The sequence below is a fragment of the Balaenoptera ricei genome, chromosome 5 (assembly GCF_028023285.1).
Source record: "Balaenoptera ricei isolate mBalRic1 chromosome 5, mBalRic1.hap2, whole genome shotgun sequence".
In the NCBI taxonomy this organism is placed as follows: domain Eukaryota; kingdom Metazoa; phylum Chordata; class Mammalia; order Artiodactyla; family Balaenopteridae; genus Balaenoptera; species Balaenoptera ricei.
In genome coordinates, this window is record NC_082643.1 from 70,168,293 (window position 1) to 70,193,648 (window position 25,356).

The 25,356-nt window shown below is 40.0% G+C and overlaps 1 protein-coding gene and 1 pseudogene across 1 annotated transcript; both read left to right on the top strand.

The window, feature by feature from the left end:
* The first annotated feature begins 3,711 nt into the window (after window positions 1-3,711).
* SGCB (sarcoglycan beta) lies at window positions 3,712-25,316 on the top strand. Its single transcript, XM_059923029.1, has 6 exons — window positions 3,712-3,825; window positions 10,546-10,755; window positions 17,282-17,467; window positions 18,125-18,316; window positions 18,651-18,782; window positions 22,111-25,316. The coding sequence occupies exons 1-6, from the start codon at window positions 3,760-3,762 to the stop codon at window positions 22,312-22,314; spliced, it is 990 nt and encodes a 329-aa protein (XP_059779012.1). The 5' UTR covers window positions 3,712-3,759; the 3' UTR covers window positions 22,315-25,316.
* Window positions 12,502-12,976, top strand: LOC132366721 (ATP synthase subunit ATP5MJ, mitochondrial-like; annotated as a pseudogene).
* Window positions 25,317-25,356: the final 40 nt, after the last annotated feature.

Below are 25,356 nucleotides of genomic sequence, written 5' to 3' on the forward strand. Positions count from 1 at the left end.
TAGCAAATTGGTGCAATACAGTTAAAAATAGAGAGTAAGGGCTACCCCTGGTGGCACAGTGGTTAAGAATCTGCCTGCCAATGCAGGGGACATGGGTTCGAGCCCTGGTTTGGGAAGATCCCACATGCCACAGAGAAGCTAAGCCGGTGCGTCACAACTACTGAGCCCACGTGCTGCAACTACTGAAGCCCGCGCGCCTAAAGCCTGTGCTCCGCAGCAAGAGAAGCCACCGCAATGAGAAGCCTGCGCACCGCAACAAAGAGTAGCCCCGCTCGCCGCTACTAAAGAAAGCCCGTGCACATCAATGAAGACCCAACGTAGCCAAAAATTAATTAATTAATTAATTAATTTTTTAAAAGAGCATAATAATGATTGGCTGTAATTGTCAGGCAGAGGTGGAACTGAGGTTGGTGCCTAAAGATGACTGGAATTTGGGGAGGTATGAATTCATAGACCAGAAAGATGGCCAAATAAATAAATTTCAGCTTAGTGGAAGAAACGTGACAATAAAGGCATGCTTGAGGATCACAGGGAGGGGCACGGAAATCAGAAATTCATGATGGGGAGGAAGATTAAAGAAGTCTTCCCAAAAGAAATATCCCTTGAGCTGAGTTTTAGTGGACAAGTGGAAGAATATCTAGATAAAAAAGAGAAATATCCACATATGCAAAGGCACAGAGACATTAAGAACTTGATATGTTCAGGCAAATACTTGGGAACTGCAGATACTGCACACGGCAGGAGTGAAGGATGAGTTTGTGGAAGGGGCAGGAAAGGAGGCTAAAAAGAGGTAGACAGGAACCAAAAAGTAAAGGACTATATATATACACACACACATATATATATATATTACTATAAAGAGTTTGATTGTTATCATGGAAGGTATTGGAGGGTTTTAAGCATCAGGGTGAAGAGAGACATGATCAGGTTTGTACTGTAGAAAGATCACACTAGAAATAGTATAGAATGACTTCTGAGGTTTCTGACAGGATGGTGGTGTCATTCACTAAGAGAACACAGGAAAAGTAGATTGGGGGGAAGTTTTTGAGTTTAATTTTTGGATGGTTTCCTAAGGGCTGCCATAACAAATTATCACAAACTTGGTGGCTTCAAACAACAGAAACTGATTCCCTCACAGTTCTGAAAGTTAGAAGTTAGCAGGGTTGATTCCTTCTGGAGCCTCTAAGGGAGAATCTGTCTCAGGCTGCTCTCCTAGTTTTTGGTGACGAGTCTTGGCATCCCTTGCCTTGTAGACACATGGCTCCAATCTCTGCTTCTGTCTTCACATCATCTTCTCCCATGTGTGTGTCTCTGTCCTCACCTCTTCTTATAAGGACATCAGTCATTACATTTACAGCCTACTCTAAATCCAGAGTGATCGCATCTTGAGATCCTTAACTTTATTACATCTGCAAAGACCCTATTCCCAAATAATGTCACATTCGCGGGTACTGGAAATTAGGACTTCGAGATATCTTTTGCGGGGGGAACACTATTTAACCCACTATAATGTGAATGAATGGATAACTGTCTCTATGTTCTGACTAGTACTCTAGCCTTGGGGAGCTCTGCTTTGCACTTCTAAATGCTAATAATATGTAACAGGCAAAAGGAAGTGCAGAATTAAAGGTTATGTGATATGGTAGAAAAAGCAAACACTTTAGTCAAGTGGACTTAGGTTCAATCCTGGCTCTTTAGTAGTTGAAAGCTTGGTTAGGTGTTTAACCTCTATGAGCCTTGATTTCTTCATTTGTAAAATGGGAATAACATGACCTATCTTGTAAGACTGCTGGGAGAATTGGACTTAAAATATTATTTCAGAAAAAAAAAGCTTGAAGATAATGCATTTGGGACTGAACTACATTAAAGTTGTGGTCTTATGAGTGAATTTAAAGACTATACAGTAATTGGCATCAAGGAGAATAGTGAGGTGTCCTTTCACAGAGCTGGAGATCAGCAAGGAGGAATCCAAGAGAAGGTAATTTTTTTCTCAGATAGCCTAAGGGGAATTTGGCATTAGGAAAATCAGGTATCTCACCACCTAAGTGCGAGAGAGGTTGGCAAAATCAAGGCAGGACTGCTGGTCTTAGAAACTGGGGTATCAGGCATATTTCTAAGACATTTATTAAGTTTCCTTACTGTGTTAGGCATTGGAGATAAAAGAGTGAGTGAGATACGGGTGTTCCAGATAGAGCTCCCTGTTTTTTAGATGAAATTAGACAGGTTAACAAAATAGAATACAATGCACTCTAAAGTGCGTGTAGAAGACTAGGAGCAGAGTTAAGGGACGGACCAGCTAAAACTGCACATACGCCCGGGGAGGCTTTAAAGAGAATGCGACATTTGAATGGATTTTTGGAGGATGTATAAGAGTGTGCTTGCCAGAAAAAAAAGAAGGATTTTCCAAGCAGAGGGGAAAAAGGCAAAGCATAGGAAGTAAGGACTACAAGACCAGAATTGGAGACAGGAAATAAAGATCAGTCAAAAGCCCTGTTATCTGAATGGATAATTGGGACCACAGTCAAGACTATTCAAAGAGACTTACTGCTGACTCCCAAAGCATTGGGCTATAACTTATAGTCTTCCTGCCTAAGATGAGGTTTGTCCTAGAGATCCAGGCAGGAGTGAGCCTAGAGATGCAAATCAATTGGTTCCAGCATTTGGGAAAGGATAGGCAGAGATTGATGACCAGGTAGGTACTAACATTAGCCGAAACCAGAGGAGAGAAGGGAAAAGATTATGAGGGACTTACCACGTGAGAGAGTGTCTAACTTAAACTTCACGGCAATCCTCTGAAGTAAAGTAGGCAGAGAGCGAAACAACGGCTCCAGTCATTGAAAAGCAAAACTGACCTAGTTCCCAGAGAAAGGAAAACTTGGTCAGCAGGTAGGTCTCTTTGGTGCTTCCTGCTGAGTTAGGCAGGCCTAGGGCCCAAAGGTGCTTAGGAGAACTGATTTCGGCTACCTAAGGAACAGTTCTTGGAACGGTTTTTGCACCTTGATTGCCACTGCTCTCTCTCTTTTTTTTTTTTTTTTTTTTAATAAGAGGATTATTGGATTCTATTGACTCGACTGGGAACAAGGAATGTGTACTCGAGTTACTTGTGTATCTGAGTGGCTTCCTGGTGTGCAGCAAATATCTGTTAAATCGGGTCCCCAGGAGATATATCGACACTATCTCCAACCCACCTCCAATACCACAGAAAAAAGCATCAGACTTCACAGGCCCTCCAGAGCTAAGAAGCATCCCTGAAGTGATTGTATGTCCTCTTAAGGGGTCTCGGTTTTCAAGATTTTCGTCACCTAATCGGGAACTTGTTAACTTTGGCCACATTATCACCACCTTCCTCGTCCACGCGTACTCTCCTCTCTCCAGGGAGATCCCGGCCCGTGCAGCAAGGAGGACTCGGGATGGCACCAGCCCCTCGTGATGGGGAATGGAGGGGAAAGGGAGAGGCGTCTTCTGTATTTTGAGGGCGCCCTTTTGGAGGAATCCAGAGGCAGCCCGAGGTTGCGTGGAATCCCGGTGCGTGGGAAGTCGCGCCCGGAGGCCACCGCCTGGGCGCCGGGCCCCCGCTGCAGCCTCGGGCTCGGAACCTCCCTGCCGGGGCGGGGCGAGGTTGGAGGAGGGGAGAGGCGGTGAGGGGCTGGGCCCCCTCCCGCCCCTCCCGCCCCTCCAGGGCGCAGGCGCAGGCGCGCGGGGTGCGGCCGCGGCGGGGAGGACGGTGGCAGTGGCGGCGGCGGCGGCCAGCACTGGAACATGGCGGCATCGGCGGCGGCGGCGGCGGCGGCGGCCGCTGCTTCGGCGGTGGCGGCAGCCGAGCAGGTCTGTGAGCCCCGCCGCGGCCGGGCGCTGGAGGGCCAGAGGAGGCCGGGGTGCTGCCGGCGGGGCCCGCCTCGGGCCGGCCGGCATGACTCCGCGGGGTGGGGCGGGGCGGGAGGAGCTGTCCGCAGTCCGCGATGCTGGCAAAGGCCGGGCGGGACCCCAGGCAGGGGCCCCGGGGCTGAGAAGGGGGAGCCAGCCCCGGCCCTCGGCCTGGCCTGGCTGTCCGTCGGCGGGGTGAGGAGGGGTCGCTGTCCTGAGGGCCCGGCAGGCGGCCGTGGCACCCGGGAGCCTGGGCCAGGACGTGCCGGGGACATGCCCTGCTCGGTGGCCAGCGAAGATGCAGGCAAAAATAACCACAACCAGCGATCCAAGAGCCTCCCCTGACACCAGCCAAGAAACACTCAGCTGTTGCCTGGGTGTCAGCTTGCAGCCCCTTCTTGTGTGCCATCCCCATATGCTGACATCCACGTTTCTCCTCCCGCTTTGGCTTTTGGAGACAGTCACCAATATAAAACTGTCTCCTATCCAGTTGGTTTAAAATCATTTTTTAAAATGCTTTATCAAGTATTTCCTGATCTGCATTGTAAACGGGTAACTTAGAATAATAGTTTAAAAGGCTGTTTTCTTACAAAAAGCAAGCTATACATAGGCGCACATGCACATTTACATACACACACACATACATACATACATGTAGTTACTAGGGTGATTTGTAATAATAAAAATAATTTTGATAGTCACTTTTTCCCCTTAACTGTTATTTCCTTTTAAAAAGAAACTGTGGTATGATAGTTTCTTTGGGAAAGTCTCATTCTTCAACACTGCTGAAAAAATACACAAGTCAAGTAGCCAACATTCTGTTTCCAGAACTGGAAAGATTTTCTTAGGCAATTAACAGCTTTTAGAGACATAGTAGATAGATATCACTGGAACAGTCATTCTGAGGGACATAAAAAATAAAAGACATGACATCTGCCTTCAAAGATTGAAGTCAAACTGCCAGATAAATGCAGAAAAATCAGCTAAAGATGGTAGGCAAGCTACAGGTCCTAACAATAAAATAAAATCTAAAGGAATGAGTGAAATTGAAAGGAGACAAAGCTTCTTGCAGTTGTTGAGATTAAAATTGTCCCTTGGCTTTCCTGATTTCCCATCAGTGCCCGTTTTAGATGGTTCTTTTTTCATCTGCATCACCTGTTGATGCTCTTGAAGTTCCACCGAACTTCTGTTCTTGCTTTACACCTGCACTGGGCAATCTGATCCATTCCTCAATCTCTACTTCAGAGTTAGGCGTTTATGTCTCCAGCCTGAACTTAACTGAATTTTCCACGGGCACCCCAAGCTCAAAAATGTTGCATTGCATCATATTCACCATTAAAAGGGTTACAGCCATCCATTCACTTGGTTCACCTCGCCACAAATTTGGGAGCAGGGCGGGCTCAAGGGAACTCAGAAGACACCTGCATTTGGTTTAATGCTCTGGTGTCCCAAGCTTGATATTTGAGCAAAGGGCCTCACATTTTCTTTTTGCTCTGGACCCCACAAATTATGTAGCGGGTCCTACTTGGGAGTCATCTTAGATGCCTCTAAGTCACACTCACATCCAGTCAATCACCAGGTCCTTTCGGTTCTACCTCTTAAGGCTTCTCCCCAATCTTCTCTTCATCTGCAGCGCCAAAGCTCAGTCAAGCCTTCATTTGGACTGTTGTTGAAATCTAACCTGCTGTTGAAATCTCCATCTCTAAACTCTTCTATTCCAGTTCATCTCTTTTTGGTTTGATTTTGCTATAATGCAGATCTGATTATATCACTGACCTATTTGAAATCTTCAGTAGTTCCCCATTGCCTTCAGGATAAACTTCATCATTCTTGATGTGATACTTATGTCCACTCATTTTCTAGCCCCTAACCACATCTCACCTCAATTTTTGTCCCATTCCTATACTCATCCTCTTCACCATCCACATAAAGCTACCAAAATTAGTTTGCAGAGATGACTTATACTCAGAGTTCCCATGCTGTTCCCTCTGCCTGGAATGCCTTTCTCTGTACTTTGCTTGGCTAACTCCTGTTTGTCCTTCAAGATTCAACTGAAGCCCCAACTTTCCTTAAAAACCTTCAACTGATGCCCCTGCTCGCCAAGTCGAGTGGCATTCCTCTTCTGCACTCTTTCAGTATTGTGTGCATTGCTGTACGACAGCACTTGCCATGTTGAACTGCAATTGCTAGTGACCCTGTCTATCTACTCTGCTGGCCTATAAGTAAGTTTGTTGAGGGTAGCTGCTCTGCCTTGCTCATCTTGGTAGTCTGGAGCATCTGACATATAGTAACTCCTCAGTAAATGGTAAGTACATCAAATGAAATATAATACTGTACATGAATTGGCAGAGAAAATTAAAGAATGCATCTCAGGAGGGTAAGTTTTGCCCTGTCTCTCTATTATGTAGACCTATATTCAACCTCTGGCTAAGATTTTTAAATTGCCCACCTGTGAGCACTGTCATAAACCCATACTGTGTCTGTGAAAATTAGAAGCAAGCACACTTCCCCTAAGGTATTTTACTGCTTTCGGCTGTCAAAATGCATATTCAACTCTAAAATGTTTGAGTGTCAATGCACCCTCATAGCTGTTGTACCTCATGCAGATATACAACCTACACAACTGTATTCAGCAACTTGTTTTGTGTTACATCTGTTGAGTAGATTGAATTATCTTCTACAGAGCCTTTCTTACCGCTTTGTGGAATTAAAAAATTTTTGTCTGCCACATTACTCACAATGATTATTCCTGTCTTTTTCCATTTTCCATAAGCCCTCAACCAGCCTGCTACCCCTGCCACCACAATAAGATTCCAGCTGCCCTCTCCACTCTTTCTTGGCAGATGACCTTGCCTTTTACATCCCCAGGGAAAAGAAGAATTTTTTTTCTCTTCTTGGTGTGAACCATTTCAATGAGGTGGGAACCCACCCTTTAAGACTGTTTTCTCCTGTACTATCACTTTTCTTTCCTATCTCCTGAAAGATCTTATTTCACTCATTATTCTGCCCTACTCTGAGATCTTTGACCTTTGCCCTTCTTGGCATCTTTCCCTCTGCCATCAAACATACAAGTCTTTCTGCAAATTGTTGTGAGGAGAGGATGGAGAGATACTAAGAACAACAAGAACGAGCACAATTTTCCTCCAACAGTACATAATCCTATAGTTAGTGTTCTGTCTTAACACTTTCGTCTTTCTGGACTCGAAAATAAATGCATACATGCTGGCATCCTTTCTGGACTATTCCTACTTACCAGTTTGCTACTCAAGAGTTCGTATTTGAAAGTCACAGAGGCACTTCTTGACAAATTCAGCAACACTGCACATCCGTAGTTTTCTTGTATTTCTCATTTTCCACTGTTCCTGCACATTTAAAGTTTTCCAAGGGTACATCCTGGGCTCTTTATTCTCTTCCTCTATACTGTTTTTTACAGCAAACGGATGTAGTCTCATAGATTTAATTTACCTTGAAGGTGAAGACTCTCAAATCTGTATTTCTAGTCCTGACCGACCTAATAGCCCATCCCATCCTTCCCATTGCCTTTAAAGCAGGTGCTTATTTCTCAATCAGTTCAAATGCAACATGTGTAAAATCTTCTCCCTGCTTCATTCCCCATATTTAAGTAGTCACCATTCAGTAAACGTGAGGGGCTTTTTTTTTAACCTGGTACAAATTCACTTAACTCTTCTCTTGAAGTATATTTTTTTGAAATTCACGTTCTTTTTTTTTTTTTTTTTTTTATTTATTTATGACTGTGTCGAGTCTTCGTTTCTGTGTGAGGGCTTTCTCTAGTTGCGGCAAGTGGGGACCACTCTTCATCGCGGTGCGCGGGCCTCTCACCATCGCAGCCTCTCCTGTTGCGGAGCACAGGCTCCAGACGCGCAGGCTCAGTAGTTGTGGCTCACGGGCCTAGTTGCTCCGTGGCATGTGGGATCTTCCCAGACCAGGGCTCGAACCCGTGTCCCCTGCATTGGCAGGCAGATTCTCAACCACTGCGCCACCAAGGAAGCCCTGAAGTATATTTTAAATCTATCCTTTTTCATCCCACCTTAGTTTAGGCCCTCAATACTTCAGGCCTCCATTACTACAACATCCCAACAGCCTACTTGCTGGTTTTCCTCTTTCCTGTGTCTCCTACAAATGCCCACACATTTAGCATCCTGAAACATATGTCATTCATCTTCAGAGACTTCCAGTGACTCCCAAATAAGCAGACATAAAGACTAGAGTTTGTACCCAGATGTCCAAAAAGTTTCACAACCTATCCTCCATTTCCAACTTGATTCTGCCTTCATTGCCAGATTTGACCCACCTACTCCTTCTGGTTTCCCTGACAACTCCAAGCCCTCCTGTCTCTTCTCCCATGAACTCCACAGCATGTATTGTCTAAACTATTGATTTTGGCATCTGAACATACAGAGCATTTTATTGCATTGCTAACTGTTTTGTGTACCCAAATCACATTTGTAATATCTGGAGGATAAGGCTCTTGTCCTATATTTCTTTTGTATTCCTATTTATAATACTAGTGTTTAAGCATAAAGTGCTTAATAAATGCCTATTCAATAAATTAATTTTCTCAGAGCTCTGAAAAATATGAAAATTGGGCAGTATTCCATTCTACTCCTTCCTTTTGTGTTCATGATATACCAGATTATTACCTAAAATGTCTTTCAACCATAGTTGAAAGTCAGAGGTTCTCAAACTCTTTGGTCTCAGGTTCTCTTTATACTCTTTTTTTTTAAGATTTTTTTTTTTTTTTTTAAGATGTGGACCATTTTTAAAGTCTTTACTGAATTTGTTACAATATTGCTTCTGTTTTATGTTTTGGTTTTTTGGCGTGAGGCATGTGGGATCTTAGCTTCCTGACCAGGGATCAAATCCGCACCCCCTGCATTGAAAGGCGAAGTCCTGACCACTGGACCGTCAGGGAAGTCCCCCTCTTGATACTCTTAAAAATGACTGAGAATCCCAAAGAGCTTTGTTTATGTGGGTTATATCTGTTGATACTTACCATATTAGAAATTAAAACTGAGAAATTTTGTAAACACAGGAATATACAAACACACATTCCATTAGCTGTTAGAGCAATGATGTCATTACATAAGGTCATGTAGCCTCTGGAAGCTTCACTGTACAGTTGACCCTGGAATGATGCAGGGGTTAGAGACGCTGATCCCCACACAGTCAAAAGTTCCGGTATAACTTTTGACTCCCCCAAAACCTAAACTAATAGAATGCTGTTGACCGGAAGCCTTACTGGTTACGTAAACAGTCAATTAACATGTATTTTGTATGTTATATTTGTTATATACTGTATTCTTACAATAAAGTAAGCTAGAGGAAAGAAAATGTTATTAAGAAAATCATAAGGAAGGAGAAAATACATTTACAGTACTGTACTGTCTTTATCGATACCATAAATTTATGTCGTCTGTTTACAAGATGAATCATCTGTCAGCACCTACATCAATATTGTCTTATATGGTACAAAACACTGTAGATGTTATACATATTACTAACACTGGACATCAAAAATGAAAAGATAATACGGAAAAGAAATTCATATTTACGTGCATAACGATTCATGCATTGATAACGAAGAAGCAGCAGTATGGTTGCTTTACAGTAGCCTCGTGTAATCAGTACATTTCCTTCACAGTAGCCTAACCTATACACTAATGAAAGGATCGTAATAAAATTTTTTATGGCATAGAGTATCACAGTCATATTCATAATATCTTTTTTAAAAAACCAGTTACATGGGATGATAGGCTGATACACAATTTCTCCAGTTAGAGAGAGAGAGACACTGTACAGTAATGTAATTCTTTGAAAACAGAGTGATAAAACAGTAAGAAAACTGGCATTATTAATTTTATATTAAATATCACTAAACTTATGTATCTACATATATTTTATGCATTCATGACGCACATTTTTCTTAATTTTTTGATATTTCTAGGCTACACAGTTTATCTGCAAGTTTTTTCAAATTGTTACAAATCTCCAAATTTTTTTCCAGTATATTTAGTGAAAAAAATGCACGTATAGGTGGACCCACACAGTTCAGATCCATGTTGTTCAAGTGTCATCTGCATATTCATGCGAGAAGAAGAGTAAAAAAAGAAAATAACATCTTATTGTTATTTTGAAAATAATTTGCACCCTCCAGACACTTGAAAGAGTTCAGGGGACCCCTCCAGGGCTTCCCAGCCCGTATTTTGAAAACTGCTAGTCTAGGATAATGTTAACTTTAGCCAATTGGAGTGATAAAGTGTATTAGCCTTTCCAAATTATTTTCATATAAATGAAAAACTATATACAATTAAACAAATCTTTATAAATCATTCATTAAAAGAAGATTACCCACTGTAGAATGTGTATGTTAACTCTTCCGCCAAATGAGCTAGCTGTTCGGTTTACTGACGGTAGGACTATTCAAAGCAGACAGTGGAAATGTGTTATCAGATGGTCACACTGAAGGTTCTTCTCTCTGACCCTTCTCAGCACAGTCATGTCCTTACTTGGAGCCTGCAACTCAACGTGACTTGAGGTTTATTGATGGAAAATATATCACTAACCAATTCAGCTTTCTTTAGTTATGCATTTGCACCTAACAAATAAATGCATCAAAAAGAGAGGGTATAGCTGCTCCATTGTGTTGTATTTCGTTTTTAGCCAAGTTCCAATGGTCCTGTAAAGAAGTCCATGCGTGAGAAGGCCGTTGAAAGAAGGAACATCAATAAAGAGCACAACAGTAACTTTAAAGCCGGGTATATTCCAATTGATGAAGATCGCCTGCATAAAACGGGGCTGAGAGGGAGAAAGGGCAGCTTAGCCATCTGTGTGATTATCCTCCTGTTTATTCTGGCTGTCATCAATTTAATTGTGAGTATTTAGTACAGAATATTCTTTTCTTAATTACCATGGGGAATTTTTCTTCTGTTTTTTAGTCAAATCGTGGACTCTCTTCCTATCATTTCTTTCAGGACCCTCTTTCTGCTTTTCTGTACAGGCATACCTTGTTTTATTGCACTTAGCTTTATTGCACTTTGCAGATACTGCGTTTTTTACAAATTGAAGGTTTGTGGCAACCCTGCATCAAGCACATCAGTCGGTGCCATTTTCCCAACCGCATTTGCTCACTTCAGTCTCCATGTCACAGTTTGGTAATTCTCACAATATTTCAAGCTTTTTCAATATTAGTATATTTGTTATGGTGATCTGTGATCAGTGATCGTTAATGTTACTATTGTAATTTTTGGGGGTTGCCACTAACCACGTCCATGTAAGATGGTGAATTTAATTGATAAATGTTGTGTACGTTCTGACTGCTCCATTCACTGGCCGTTCCCCGTTTCTCTCCCTCTTCTCGGACCTCCCTATTCCCTGAGGTAACCCTACAATGGCCTCTAAGTGTTCAAGTGAAAGGAGGAGTTGCAGGTGTCCCTCACTTTAAGTCAAAAGTTAGAAATGATGAAGCTTAGTGAGGAAGGCACGTGAAAAGCTGAGATCAGCTGAAAGCTAGGCCTCTTACGCCAAATACTTAGCCAAGTTGTGAATGCAAAGGAAAGGTTCTTGAAGGAAATTAGAAGTCCTACTCTAGGGAACATAGGAATGATAAGAAAGCAAAACAGTCTTATTGCTGATATGGAGAAAGGTTTACTGGTCTGGGTAGAAGATCAAACCAACGACAATATTCCCTCAAGTCAAAGACAAACCCAGAGCAAGGCCCTAACTCTCTTCAATTCTCTGAAGGCTGCGAGAGGTGAGGAAGCTGCAGAAGAAGTTCAAAGCTAACAGAGGTTGGTTCATGAGGTTTAAAGAAAGAAGCCGTCTCCATAACATAAAAGTACAAGGCGAAGCAGCAAGTGCTGATGTAGAAGCTGCAGCAACTTATCCAGAAGATCTTGCTAAGATAAGTAATGAAGGTGGCTACACTAAACAACAAATTTTCCATGCAAACAAAAGAGCCTTCTATTAGAAGAAGATGCCATCTTGGACTTTCATAGCTAGAGACGAGAAGTCGGTGCCTGGCTTCAAAGCTTCAAAGGACAGGGTGACTCTCCGTTAGGGGCTAAGGCAGGCAGTGACTTTAAGTTGAATCCAGTGCTCATTTGCCATTTGGAAAATCCTAGGGCCCTTAAGAATTATGCTAAATCTACTTCTGCCTGGGCTCTATAGACGGAACAACAAAATCTGGATAACTGCACACCTGTTTACAACATAGTTTACTGAATATTTTAAGCCCACTGTTAAGATCTACTGCTCAGAAAAAAAAGATTTCTTTCAAAATATTACACCTCATGGACAATGCATTGGCCACCCAAGAGCTCTGATGGAGATGTACAATGAGATTAGTGTTGTTTTCATGCTTGCTAACACAACATCCATTCTGCAGCCCACGGATCAAGCAATAATTTTGACTTTCAGGTCCTATTATTTAAGAAATACATTTTTTAAGGCTATAGCTGCCATAGATAATGATTCCTCTGATGGATCTAGGTGAAGTAAGTTGAAAAGCCTCTGGAAAGGATTCATCATTCTAGATGCCATTAAGAACATTAGCAGTTCATGGGAAGAGGTCAAAATATCAAAGTTAACAGGAGTTTGGAAGAAGTTGATTCCAGCCCTATGGATGACTTTGAGGGGTTTAAGCCTTCAGTGGAGCAGGTAACTGCAGATGTGATAGAAATAGCAAGATAATTAGAATTAGAAGTGGAGCCTGAAGATGTGACTGAATTGCTACAATCTCATGATAAAACTTTAAAGGATAAGGAGTTGCTTCTTATGGATGAGCAAAGAAAGTGTTTTCTTGAGATGGAATCTACTCCTGGTGGAGATGCCGTGAAGATTATTGAAATGACAATAAAGGATTTAGACTATTCCATAAACTTAGTTGATAAGGCAGTAGCAGGGGCTGCCTGAGCTGCTTCCAAGCCTTAAGAATGTTTGCATCTCTGTGAAGCCCTGCTGTACCTAAGTTTACCAGGAGATTTGGGTCGGAGTGGGGTTGACGGGCTTCATCGTTTATAAAATCAGGAGTGCTGATAAAAGAAGTAAAGCCTTGAAAGCTTCCAGTCCTACGCCTGCTCGTGGTCATCATTAACCAGCTTTACTTGGATGGGACGTCGGTCTGGCTGTGTTGTGGGAATGTGGGACATCATGCACACTTGTAGCAGTGCCACTGTCCTCAAGCACGAATAGACATACCTGTGAGAAACCCGCAACAAAAAGAAAGAAAGAAAGCAGTGGCAGGATTTGAGAGGATTGACTCCAATTTTGAGAGAAGTTCTACTGTGGCTGAAACGCTAGCAAACAGCATCACATGCTACAGAGAAATCGTTCATGGAAGGAAGAGTCAGTGCAGCCAACTTCATTGTGGTCTTACTTGAAGAAATGGCCCCAGCCACCCCAGCCTTCAGTGACCACCACCCTGGTTAGTCAGCAGCCGTCAGCGTCAAGGGAAGACCCTCCACCAGCAAAGAGATTACAACTTGCTAAACGCTCAGGTGATGGTTAGCATTTTTTAGCAAAAAAGTATTTTCTAATTAAGGTATGCACATTGGTTTTTTTGGGTTTTGGTTTTTTGGTTTTTTCAGCCGCATCGCGTGGCTTATACAGGACCTTAGTTCCCGAACCAGGGATCGAACCCCAGGACCCCGGCAGTGAGAGCACCGAGTCCTAACCACTGGACTGCCAGGGAATTCCCTATACATGGTTTTTTTAGACATAATCCTGTTGCACACGTAATAGACTACAGTATAGTGTAGCCATAAGTTTTATGTGCACTTGGAAACCAAAAAAGTTTGTGTGGACTTGCTTTATTGCAATATTCGCTTTATTGCTGTTATCTGGAACCAAACCCACAATTTCTCTGAAGTATGCCTGTATATGTTTTATTTCTTATTGAATTTTAATGAATATTTTCTATATGAAAACCTAGTATGTTAATATTGCCATGCACTAATTTTATTTAGAAAAAAATGTTCATGGACTCTTTCCTTTAAAAGACTTAACTTTTAGGGCTTCCCCCAATGCAGGGGACACGGGTTCAAGCCCTGGTCCGGGAAGATCCCACATGCCGCGGAGCAACTAAGCCCGTGCGCCACAACTACTGAGCCTGTGCTCTAGAGCCCATGCTCCACAAGAGAAGCCACCGCAATGAGAAACCCGCACACTGCAACGAAGAGTAGCCCCCACTCGCCAGCAACAAAGACCCAACGCAACCAAAAATAATTAATTAATTTTTAAAAATAAAAGACAACTTTTAAAAGGTTAGAGTCAACTCAATAGAAGAGACCTTTGTCAAGATGATTTTACTGCCTTCATCTCTCCTAAAAATATACTCCTTCCTGTTTTCATTCAACTTTTCCAAAATTTGCTCTTGCCTCCTCAGCTAGATTTTAAAATTGTAAACCTTGGATGGCAGTAAAGGGTTATATTTTGTAGTCCTAAATCTCTGTTATAAAAGAATGAAAGGATCTGAGGTAGACTGGTTTACACTAAGGTGTGAGGAGCTGGTGTGTTGCCTTTTCCAAAGATATTTGCTTTCTTAAAGAAGAAGACTTTTAATCCAAGGTTGTAACTACCTGGGGGTTAAATCTGAACCCCTCTGGCATGTGTGTGGATAGATATTTTCAGAGAGTGATTATTGGTATCCCTGAGACCAATCATGAACATGGATGCAGCAGTTCTAACATAATTTCACTTACTACTGTATTTTTTTACTTCTAATACTCTCAAACCAGTCCATTGTATTTTATGTACATCCAAAACATTTGTGTCTAATTCTTCACTTAAATAAATCAAAAAGAGCTGATACTGTAAATAGCTTTACTAGGAGCACATGTTCTGAATTTATTTTATTTTAGAAATTTATTTTTTTGGAAAGTTATGGTTAAGATGGCAAAAAAAAAAAAGACATTTTCATCCCCTTCTGCTTTAAAAGCTCATCCTAAGATGACAATGTCAAGAACCAGAAATATCTTGGAAGAAAGTGGGAGGCAACCGAAATCCTAAACTGTAATATATGAAGACAAAAAGGAGGAGTGGCAAATACCTTACCAGAGAAGAGAAACTGCATGTTGGGAGAGAGGGTTGCAGGGGGCATTGGTGGAAGTGCCTTGCAGAATCCTGAAAAGCCTCAGGAACTGGGAGTACAAGTGCCTTGAAAAGCAGGAGTGAAGGGGGAACTGAAAACAGAGAGCTTGTTTGAAAAGTCCATGGAAGGAGGCATGCGATCCCCAGCCTCCCTCTCCTTCCAGGCAGCGGTTAGGCAGCCAGCCCTCCTAACCCCACACTGGACCAGAGGGGATGCTTTCTGCCTGAGGATATTGCCAAGAGGAGAGTAGGGATGGGTTTCCACACTGAAGGCAGGAAAGCCTGTATCCTGAGCACTGAGGCTCCCTTATCCTCATCCTCCACCTCCAGCTCCCTGTACCAGGCTTACATCCCCCAGCAAGAGATAAAGTAGCCTGCCCTGGAGAAACTGAAGAACATAGAGAAAAGACCTGAAGATACACTTGGCAGGTCCCTGTGAAAAAGCCACCTAACCTCCCTACTGTGAAGCCTGTCAGTCACAAGTGCCACCCCACCCAGAGAACTTTCCCTGAGCTTTTTATAACCGCTCCGTTAACTATGAACACAGAGCCACCAGGGGTCAGTAGATTTTTATGGAAAGCTCCCAGAATTGAGAAATGATTGAGATCAAAAGCACCCAAACCATGGGGAAAGTGGGAATTCAGGGAAGTGGAGAGAAGGCAACAAATGACAGGAAACTTAAAAAAATTAAAACACACAATCAATAGCTTCAGAGAAGTCAGAGGATATTGCATCCATTAAACAAGGATACCATGCCATTAAACAGAAGCAGTTAAAGAATATGGAAGAACTCATAGAAATACACATACATGGATGGATGGATGGATAGATATAGATAGATAGATAGACAGACATTGGAAGATAAAAGAAAATCTTCCACAAAATTCAACTAAATTAAAGAATCAATCCAGGAACATTCTGTTAATAGGAGTTTTAGAAAGAGAGAAGAAAAAACACAATGGGAAGAAAGTTATCAAATAAAGAAAGAAAGAAAGATTCCTAGGACAGGTTGAAAACTACCATTCTGGATCCAGCATATGCATTAAAAAAAGACTCACACCAAGGCTATTACTGTGAAATTTAAGAAGACCAGGAATAAAGAGATGATTCTAAAATCTTCCAGAGAATTAAAAAAACAGGTTTTGTATAAAGAACACAAAATCAGAGTGGCATCGGACCTGTCAAAAGCAGTGCTGGAAACTAGAAGGCAAGAAAGCAAGGACCTTCAAAATTCAGAGAGAAAATAATTTCAAATCTAGAAATGCATACCAAGCTAAACTATCAGTCAAATGTGAGGAATTATAGAGACATTGTTTTAGCCACGCACACTCTCAAAAAATATTTACTTCACGTACATTCTTTCTAAGGAAACCACGGGACAATGTGCTCTACCAGAAGAAGGTACTAAACCGAGAATGTTGAGGACAAGGATACCAGAAACTGGGTATCCTGCATGGGAGAAAGACGAAAGGAAGTTCCAGCATGAAAGTGAAGGGAAAGCTCATGATTACAGCCATGCGACAGACCCAGAGGGCAGGAGCTCAGACTGGAGCAAGAAGATGAGGGTTCATTCCAGAAAGATTTCCTGGGAGAGGAAAATATAACTAATACATTTTCTGGGAGGTTTGGACTTTTAGAACATTTTATTAAGAGACATTTTATGGAAATGTTGGAGAGTTTGAAAAAACTTAGTCTGATTTTCAAAGAAACTAAGCAAATGAAAGAAGGACAGATATTAAACTCTGAAAGACACAAAGTACAAGAAGGGAACTGAGATCATAGTACAGTATTTGGCTTAGCAGTGAACAATATTTATATTGTTGTAATACTGAAAATACTGAACATGGATTTAACCAAAACTTGAGATTGGAGTTGGAGGAGAAGAAATATAAATGAGCTAAAATTCTCATCTGCTAAAATAGGAAATTGATAGATACAACCTAAAATTGATCAGTGAAGAAATAACATATACTTACATTTAGAAATATGGAGATAAATTCTAGACGAAATAGCTAAGATTGTTGAAAGTGGTTGTTCCTGGACGAGGTGTAGGGGAGGTAGAAGAAATAAACTGCTCTTTTTATTTTTATTATAGAACCTTTAGCACTTTTTGACTTTTAGTTATTGGTATGTAATACCTTGATAAAAATAAAATTGGTTTTGTTTGTAAGTGGAAACCCAATTGATGTGTTCATCTCATTGATGAAACATTTTAGGAAGTTTAATCCTTTGGCAACTATCTTTCCTATTTGTTTACTGATTATGTTAAATGTATGCTACCCATTAACAGTGGGCTTGATTTCTTTTTTAGGTAACGCTTGTTATCTGGGCTGTGATTCGCATTGGACCAAATGGCTGTGACAGCATGGAGTTTCATGAAAGTGGTCTGCTTCGATTTAAGCAAGTATCTGACATGGGAGTTATACATCCTCTTTATAAGAGCACAGTAGGAGGAAGGCGAAATGAAAATTTAGTCATCACTGGCAACAACCAGCCTGTAAGTAACCACATTAATTGAGGAACATTAGAGAAAAATTCTTCGTAAAAACCTAGAGTTGATTACTGGAAATGGATACTTTCCTTTAGAGAAAATTCATAATATATTTAATAATATTGTTGGTCTTCTCATCTATTAATGTTAGATACTTTCTTAATATTCTAGATTTTGTCCCATGGTAGCATTTTCTGGGGTAGATATAATTACTGTAAGAATACATAGTTTACTCTTTTCTCCTCCATATGAGGAAACCATTTAAAAAAGCACCTTCCCAGGATAGAATACCCTCTACTCTCTGGGAGTCTGGAAGAGAACATGCCAGTCTAGTCAGTGGCAGCCCCTGTCAAGTGGCTACTATAACGTAGGTTTTCAACTGACCAGAACCTCAAGGAGGCATCCTTACTGCCCCTGCCCGTCTTAGCTCTGGGCCCCTGTGCTCTGCGACCATCTGTGTCTGCCAAGCATTACAGCAAATAAGCATGTTAAGGCCTCGTTTTAAAGGACTCTTCTCCCAAGTGGGTGGAGGGAGTCAGAGAGAGGCAGTTAAAATTATTAGGAGTTAAGCCTGCTATTGTAGAATTTTCTCATAATGTTCTTGATGAATTTTGGATGCAGTCTTGTTCGAAAACATATTCATGATAAAGTGTTTTTCTGAAGATTGTTTTTCAGCAAGGGACAACAAAGCTCAGTGTAGAAAAGAACAAAACTTCTATTATAAGTGACATTGGTGTGCAGTTTTTCGACCCAAGGACTCAAAATATCTTATTCAGCACAGACTATGAAACTCATGAGTTTCATTTGCCAAGTGGAGTGAAGAGTTTGAATGTTCAGAAAGCATCTACTGAAAGGGTATGATTTATTTTCCTTGCTTTATTAATGGAAGAGAATTATTATCTAAAGTTACAAAGTGTGTGAGGTGGGGGGGGCAGGGGCAGCTTTACTGATAAAATGCTATGAAACAAGTGACTCCAGAGCAGCGGAAAGGATTCGTTCTAGATTTGTCATCAACTAGTGTATGTGACCGTTATCAAATCATCTCTCTTTATCTCTACATGTGTAAAATGTGAATTAAAACACTTGCCTTTCATATGTTGTCATTGAAACGCCTCCTCCTCTATCTGTAATAACAATCCTCACTTTAATGTAGAAACTCTTCATCACTACTTTCTTTTTTAATCTTCAGATTACCAGCAATGCTACTAGTGATTTAAATATAAAAGTTGATGGGCGTGCTATTGTGCGTGGAAATGAAGGAGTATTCATTATGGGCAAAACCATTGAATTTCACATGGGTGGTAATATGGAGTTAAAGGCTGTGAGTATTTTTTGATTTTAAGAGAATTATTAGATTCCTGGGTACATAAGTCCTTATGTGGAAAAATGGTTATGAAAAATGATAACGTAGTTGTATTTTTTGGACATGGAAAGATGTTCAAAATGGATTATGAAGTGAAAGAAAGTTATAAAACAATCTGTGAAATATCTCATTTTTATTTTTCAGATTATGTGTATGTTTATAACAACCTAGAAGGGTATGCCAAAATGTCAACAATGGTTAGTTATGGGTAGCAGGGTAACAGATGATTTTCATTTTATTTCTGCTTGCCTGTTATTTTCTAAATTTTATTTTTTTTGCATAATGATGCCTGTGTTATTTTAAAAGGCAAACAAACAAGCAAGCAAAAAGCTTCCAAAAGAGAATTCTCAGTATGCACGCCCTGAAGTTGACAGGGTTTTTTTCAGTTAAAGATTTTTCACATCTCTTCATGGGTTTTGTGTCTAGTGATGTGAAAATCAATTAGCAAATATATTAAATGTATTTTTATTTATACATCTGTTATTAATTGTAAAGGAAAAAGATTTTGCCTTTATTATACCTGTTGAAAAGTAAAATTTTCTTTGTGCCTCACAGATTATATCTGAACTTTAATAAGTAACATTTTTCATATAAGGGAGCGATAAGTTCGAAAACATTTTACCTGCTCACAATTCTGGTCAAAGTATATTTATTCAAAATGTCTTTGGGCACCTGCTCTATGCTACCTAATTAAAGCTAATTAAATTTGTTTTACTAAGCATTAAATGACAAAAGTTAAACCTAAGGACTTATAAAATAGTTCTTTCCTTTTAAAAAATTTAATCATAGTTCTTGAAGGAAAAAACTTTAAAAAATTAAGTTCTTTCAATTTCATAAATATCTTTTCCCCATGAAGAATATGTTCCAATCTCTAAATAATAAATATGAACATAAAACGTGATTCTTGCCAGAAACTCAATAGTAATGCTGAGTATTGTTTACATACATTGTAGAAAGAAGCCATTCCTCTGAGAGAATAATAGTGTTGAAGAATGGTCACAGTGGGGCTGTTGTTCTCTGCATCAGAAACTCAAAAGCAGCAAGAGATGGGATTGATTTGTTTATAGCCATTAGCAAGTCACCTAAATCTTTTATTTTTTTCTACCTGAAAATTCTACCTGTTGTTAATATGACATACTTTGAAATGCATATACACACATATCAGTTTCTCCACAGTTAAAAAAAACAAGCCAGTATTGAAAAGATAATTAGCTTTATAATTCAGTTAATATCAGAGGTTAGTTTTTAAGTGTATGGCTAGTCATTAGAAAGAATTTTATCAATCAAACTGCTTTTTTAAAAAAACTGCTAAGACAAATATTATATCACTTACATGTGGACTCTAAGAAACAGTACAAATGAATCTATATACAAAATAGAAACAGACATTAAAAACAAATTTATGGTTACCAAAGGGGAAAGGAAGGCAGGGAGGGATAAATTAGGAGTTTGGGATTAACAGATACAAACTACTGTATATAAAACAGATAAGCCACAAGAATTTAATAACCTATAATGGAAAATAACCTGAAAAAATATATATATGACTGAATCACCTTGATGTACACCTGAAACTAACACAGTATTGTAAATTAACTATACTTCAATTTAAAAAAAAAAAATACTTTAGCAATTTAAAGAAAGTAAAATTACATAACCACAAGATGGCAGCGTTGGAACAAAATTTGAAAATTCCATATACTATCACTACATAGTCAATTAGCCATTTCCATTACTTCATAATCAACTTTCGTTGCTTTAAATACCCTCTATAAGCTGATGGCTCTCAACTTGGAACTCCTTCTTTCTCCTCTGAACTAAGATTCACATATCCAGCTGCCTTCTTACCTCTCCACTTCAATATCTAATAGGCATCTCAAACTCAAGAAGTCTAAAGTCTTCATATCCTCCTTCCTTCCCCAAACATGGATTTCTTTCAGTGTTCCCATCTTGTTAAATGGTACCCATTAGTTCATCAGCAAAGCCTTTGGGTTCTACCTTCAGAAGATGTACAGAGTCTGGCTGATTCTCACCACCACCACCATGGTGTAAACCAGCATCGTTTCCTGCCTGCACTGCTAGAATAGCCTCCTAAGTGGTCTCCCTGCTTCGTCTTTCACCCCTGTATTCAGTTCTCTGTACAGCAGCCAGAGCGATCCTTTTTAAAAGATCGTCACTTCTCTATTCAGAACCTTCCAAATGGCTTCCCATCTGATTCAGAATAAAATCCAAAGTCCATTCCCTGGCCTTATGTGTCTGGCCCCTAGTTATTTCTTTGACTCATCTCCTACCTACCAGTCGACTCCCTCTCTCTGTCCTTCAACCACTCTGGCCTCCTCTCTGTTCCTAGAACACAAGGCACGTCCTCACCTTGGGGCCTTTGCATATGTGCTTTCCTCTGCCCAGTTACCCACATGCCCTACTCCCTCATGTCATCCAGTTTCCGTCAGACTGTGACCTTATCAGAGAGGTCTTCCCTGACCATCCTCTGGTCACTCTCTCTCTACTTATCCTGACTTGCTTTTCTCAGATGATGTCCTGTTTGTTTTACCTCTTCAGGTGTTTGTTGTCTGCCCCTCCCCAGTAAATGGGGACTTGGACTTTGCCTGTCTGTTGACTGCTGCATCCCCAGCACCTAGAATAGTATCTGACACATAGGAGACCTTTAATAATTATTTGTTGAATGAATGAAAAGAAGAAAAGGGAAGAAGGGAGAGAGAGGGTTAGGAGTTCCGAAAAAGAGAGGGTCTGCAATACTAGAATGTTCCTGGGATAGTGGGCTGGAAGAAGAGAACCTCCAGGCGGTTTTCTTTGAGTGCCTGGGCTTCAAAATTGTATGGTTTGAATTCACTTCATTTATGGTGTTACAAAAAAACATTGGAAATTAAAATTACTTTCCTCTAGGAGAAAAACAGTCTTTTTCTTCTTATCGTCAGAAATTTATCAATCAGTAGCTTGGTTAAAACTCTCTTAGGAAGTAATAAATGAAAATGATTTGAGACCTTATCAGTATTAGTCTTATTGTGCACTTAGGAATTTTGATATAATTTTTAACTAATTAAGAAATAAATTGTGTTAACAAGTGTACTGATATAAATTGTGAACAATTACTAAGAGGTCACTAGGTGAATTTTGATTGGTTTTGGTTTTCTGTTGTTGTTGTTTGGGTCATGACTTTTTCTTGCTGCCCTCTATTCTTGCTAAGATTTCAGTGAGTTTTGTTTATTAATTTTGTTCTCCCCCTACTTGTGGATGCAAACAAGCCATATGAGTTTTCTCCTGATAGGAAAACAGCATCATCCTGAATGGAACTGTGGTGGTCAGCACAACTCGCCTCCCTAGTTCCTCCAGCGGAGACCAGTTTGGGGGCGGTGACTGGGTACGCTACAAGCTCTGTATGTGCGCTGACGGAACCCTCTTCAAAGTACAGGTGACGGGCCAGAACATGGGCTGCCAGACCTCAGACAACCCCTGTGGAGACACTCATTAGAAGAACCCGAGACGGCGTCAGTAGGTTCATATCGTGACTTGACTTTTTTTTTTTTTTCAGAGTAGGCATGCGAATCATGTTTTTACAGAGTTTGTGATAACTCGTAATTATTTTATCTGCAGAGCACTACTGTATCTATTATATAGTCTCCATGTTTAAAATAGTCTCAGAGACCCTAAATTCTAATACATTTCATTAAGTTGCACTGATCTGCAGTTTACAGTTCTCTAAAACAATTAAGAGAAGTGATTACAATCAATATTAATCTTTAAACAAGTGTTTTAAAAATGCCACTGTTCCTTGTCTAAAGGCTAAAGGGCTGAAGCAACTGTTCAGACTCACTATAAGTAAGCTTTTGGTAACTAATGGGGATAGACCCACTTAAGATGTTTAAAGGTACACCATCAGTAAATGTTACATGCTCTGTCTTTTGGCTTCTAAGAGGAAAGACAGATTTTTAGTGCATTGACTTTCAGCCATATTCTCACATGCAAGTGAGGTCATTAAAGAACTTCACATATGGGAGTTAGTAAGAAACTATGGTTCCTTAGTTTTGCACTAGGAAGAAAATACTCTAATAGAATGTATACTCATTAAATATTGGTAAGTATTGCGCTCGCAATGTGGTAGAAGTTAAAGCACCATCCCAGCTTTAACTGTTAAATGATGATAGCTGTCATGTATTGAGCACCTTACAGTGCTAGGCACTGTCCTAGGCATTGCACATGGAATGTCTCTGATTCTCACCACAACTCTATAAGCAGGTGCTGTTATCCCCGTTTACCCATTAGGAAACTGAGGTTCAGAGAAGTTAAGACACTTGCCGAATGTTACAGAGGAAATAGCAGAGTTGGGATTGGAATTTGGGTGTGATTCAAACCTAGATGGACCTGTTTCTAAATACCGCATTCTTTTCACTATCTGCGCTGGAGTTTTAATTATTTAAAACTCTGCAAAGATGAACAAGGACTAATTCAGACTTACCTAGGCAGATAAGAATCAAACAAAACAGGTATGCTTACTCTAATTAAAAGAAAATAAATCAACCTCAGTCAAAAAACTGACCAATCACTGTCAGATTTTAAATTTTCTTCAGCCAATTCCAAAATATACTATAGAGAGATCAAATTGGCCTAGTTGTGGGTTACCCCCGTTTCCCAACTGGGGTACCTGAATGGGTAAAAGGGTTGCCAAGATATGTATACCCTCAGCCCTCGGGGCAGCACAGTGGGAAATGGGGAGGCCATGCCCCAGACGAGTCCTGCTGGCCCAGAATGGCTGGTGGATTTACCCCAGCAAGCCAGACAAATATTACCCTTTTTAATACGTACCATACCTTGTAAAAAGTCAGGAAGCACTGGACTAAAGGGTACTAATGCAGGAAATAATATAAGTAATTTTTACGTAAGTATGAGATTGATCTCTGCTCCTAACATCACCACCCGTTATAATGTATTACAACCCTCAAGCCAGTTGATTTTTAAGGTGTTTTATATTTGACTTGAAAGGAACTCTCTGGTATTATTAAGATACACATAACATCAGGAAGAGAGACCTCAAAGTAGTGTGCTGTAAAATAGGCAGAAGAGATAAATCATAGGCCCCATTCTGCATTCAAGGAAAATATTCTGTCCTTGCCAGTTTGAACTATATAGATAAGAAAATCAATACAAAAAATAATTTGCATTCAATATTGTCACAGTTCTCTCTGATAGAAAAACCAAATACTTTAGAGATTATGAATAGTCATTAAAGTATACTAAAGTAGAGATTGACTTACTACCTACTACTGAGTGAAGTTTTTTTTTAAGTGAAGAAAAAAAGAGAGTGAAATTTATGACCTCTGGGTGTTATTTGTTGTCGTGATATTCAGAACCCATATGAATATATTCAGTATCATTTAATATCTGAATAATGTTCAGAAAAAATCCATTGGAATATTCGTTCAGATGCTCAGTGTATTTGTAAATTTTACATTCATTACTTGTCTGCTCTATTTAGATTTGTTTTGAAAGTTTGCTTAGGTAAATATTTTTACAAAAACCACAGAACACTATGTTACAAAGTATTATTTATTGAATGTAATTCATGAAATAATATTTTTACTTCTCTTTGAGAAATACTTGTTTTTGATACATCTCCATTAAGTGCTTTGGACATGAGAGAATATTTTGATGTTTTCACAGAACTGATTGTTAAGGTAACAGGTATAGTAATTTAGGACACTTTACAGGTAGCTTTTGCTTTTTCATTGAAATGTAGACCTGGGAAATTCCCTGGGAAGCAGAACAAGAACAAACTGTCCATTTTACCTGTGACCTGTTTAGCTTAACAGTAAAGCCTCAGCTACTCATTCTCACCATCAGATGCTATTTTTCTATAAACTGAATTGTTAATTTTGCCTCTTCTGCTGTCATTCCTCCCCTCCATCAAGCGCTGATATGACAAGCAACAGACTTGGGGGAGGTAGAGGACAAAGACAGGATCCCAGGAGATGGGGCAGACACATGCTTGTTTAAATAACTACAGTCCTTTAGAGGTGGATTTTAATGACATGGGGGACAAATGAAATGAAAGCAAGGTATTTTAGGGGCTCTCTAATGGGCAGGTAGGAAGAATGCAAAACTATACACAGTAGGGACTGTATGTGTGCTCTGTAATATTTTAAAATATACTTATTTGTATTCTTTTTGCATTGGAAAAACAAATTGTGTGTGATAGTTTTGAATGAAAAGTGGAAGTTCTCCCTAGTTTTTGAGTGAGTTTTTTTAAAGATCATGAGAATGTTACGGTGCTAAACTTGACAAAAAAGAAAAAGAGAACATTGAAATGCTGATAATTTTAATAATCTTTTTTAAAGCATTGAGGGGGGCAAAGATTACAAGTTATGCCATACAAAAATAAACCTATAAATGTGTCGAGTTACCAATTTGACTTTCAGTTGATTCAGTTTGTAATAACTATTAATGACCTCTGTTTACAATAAAGATTCTGTAAAATTGTTTGCTGTTAATGTTTTAATTGGTAAAATATTAGCAGGTT

What these genes read in the sequence shown, in the direction of transcription:
- SGCB (XM_059923029.1), top strand. Translation starts at nt 3,760, where the DNA reads ATGGCGGCATCGGCGGCGGCGGCGGCGGCGGCGGCCGCTGCTTCGGCG. An exon ending in TGGCTGTCATCAATTTAATT is followed by an intron (nt 10,756 to 17,281) that starts GTGAGTATTTAG and finishes TTTCTTTTTTAG; the next exon opens with GTAACGCTTGTTATCTGGGC. An exon ending in GTAATATGGAGTTAAAGGCT is followed by an intron (nt 18,783 to 22,110) that starts GTGAGTATTTTT and finishes TTCTCCTGATAG; the next exon opens with GAAAACAGCATCATCCTGAA.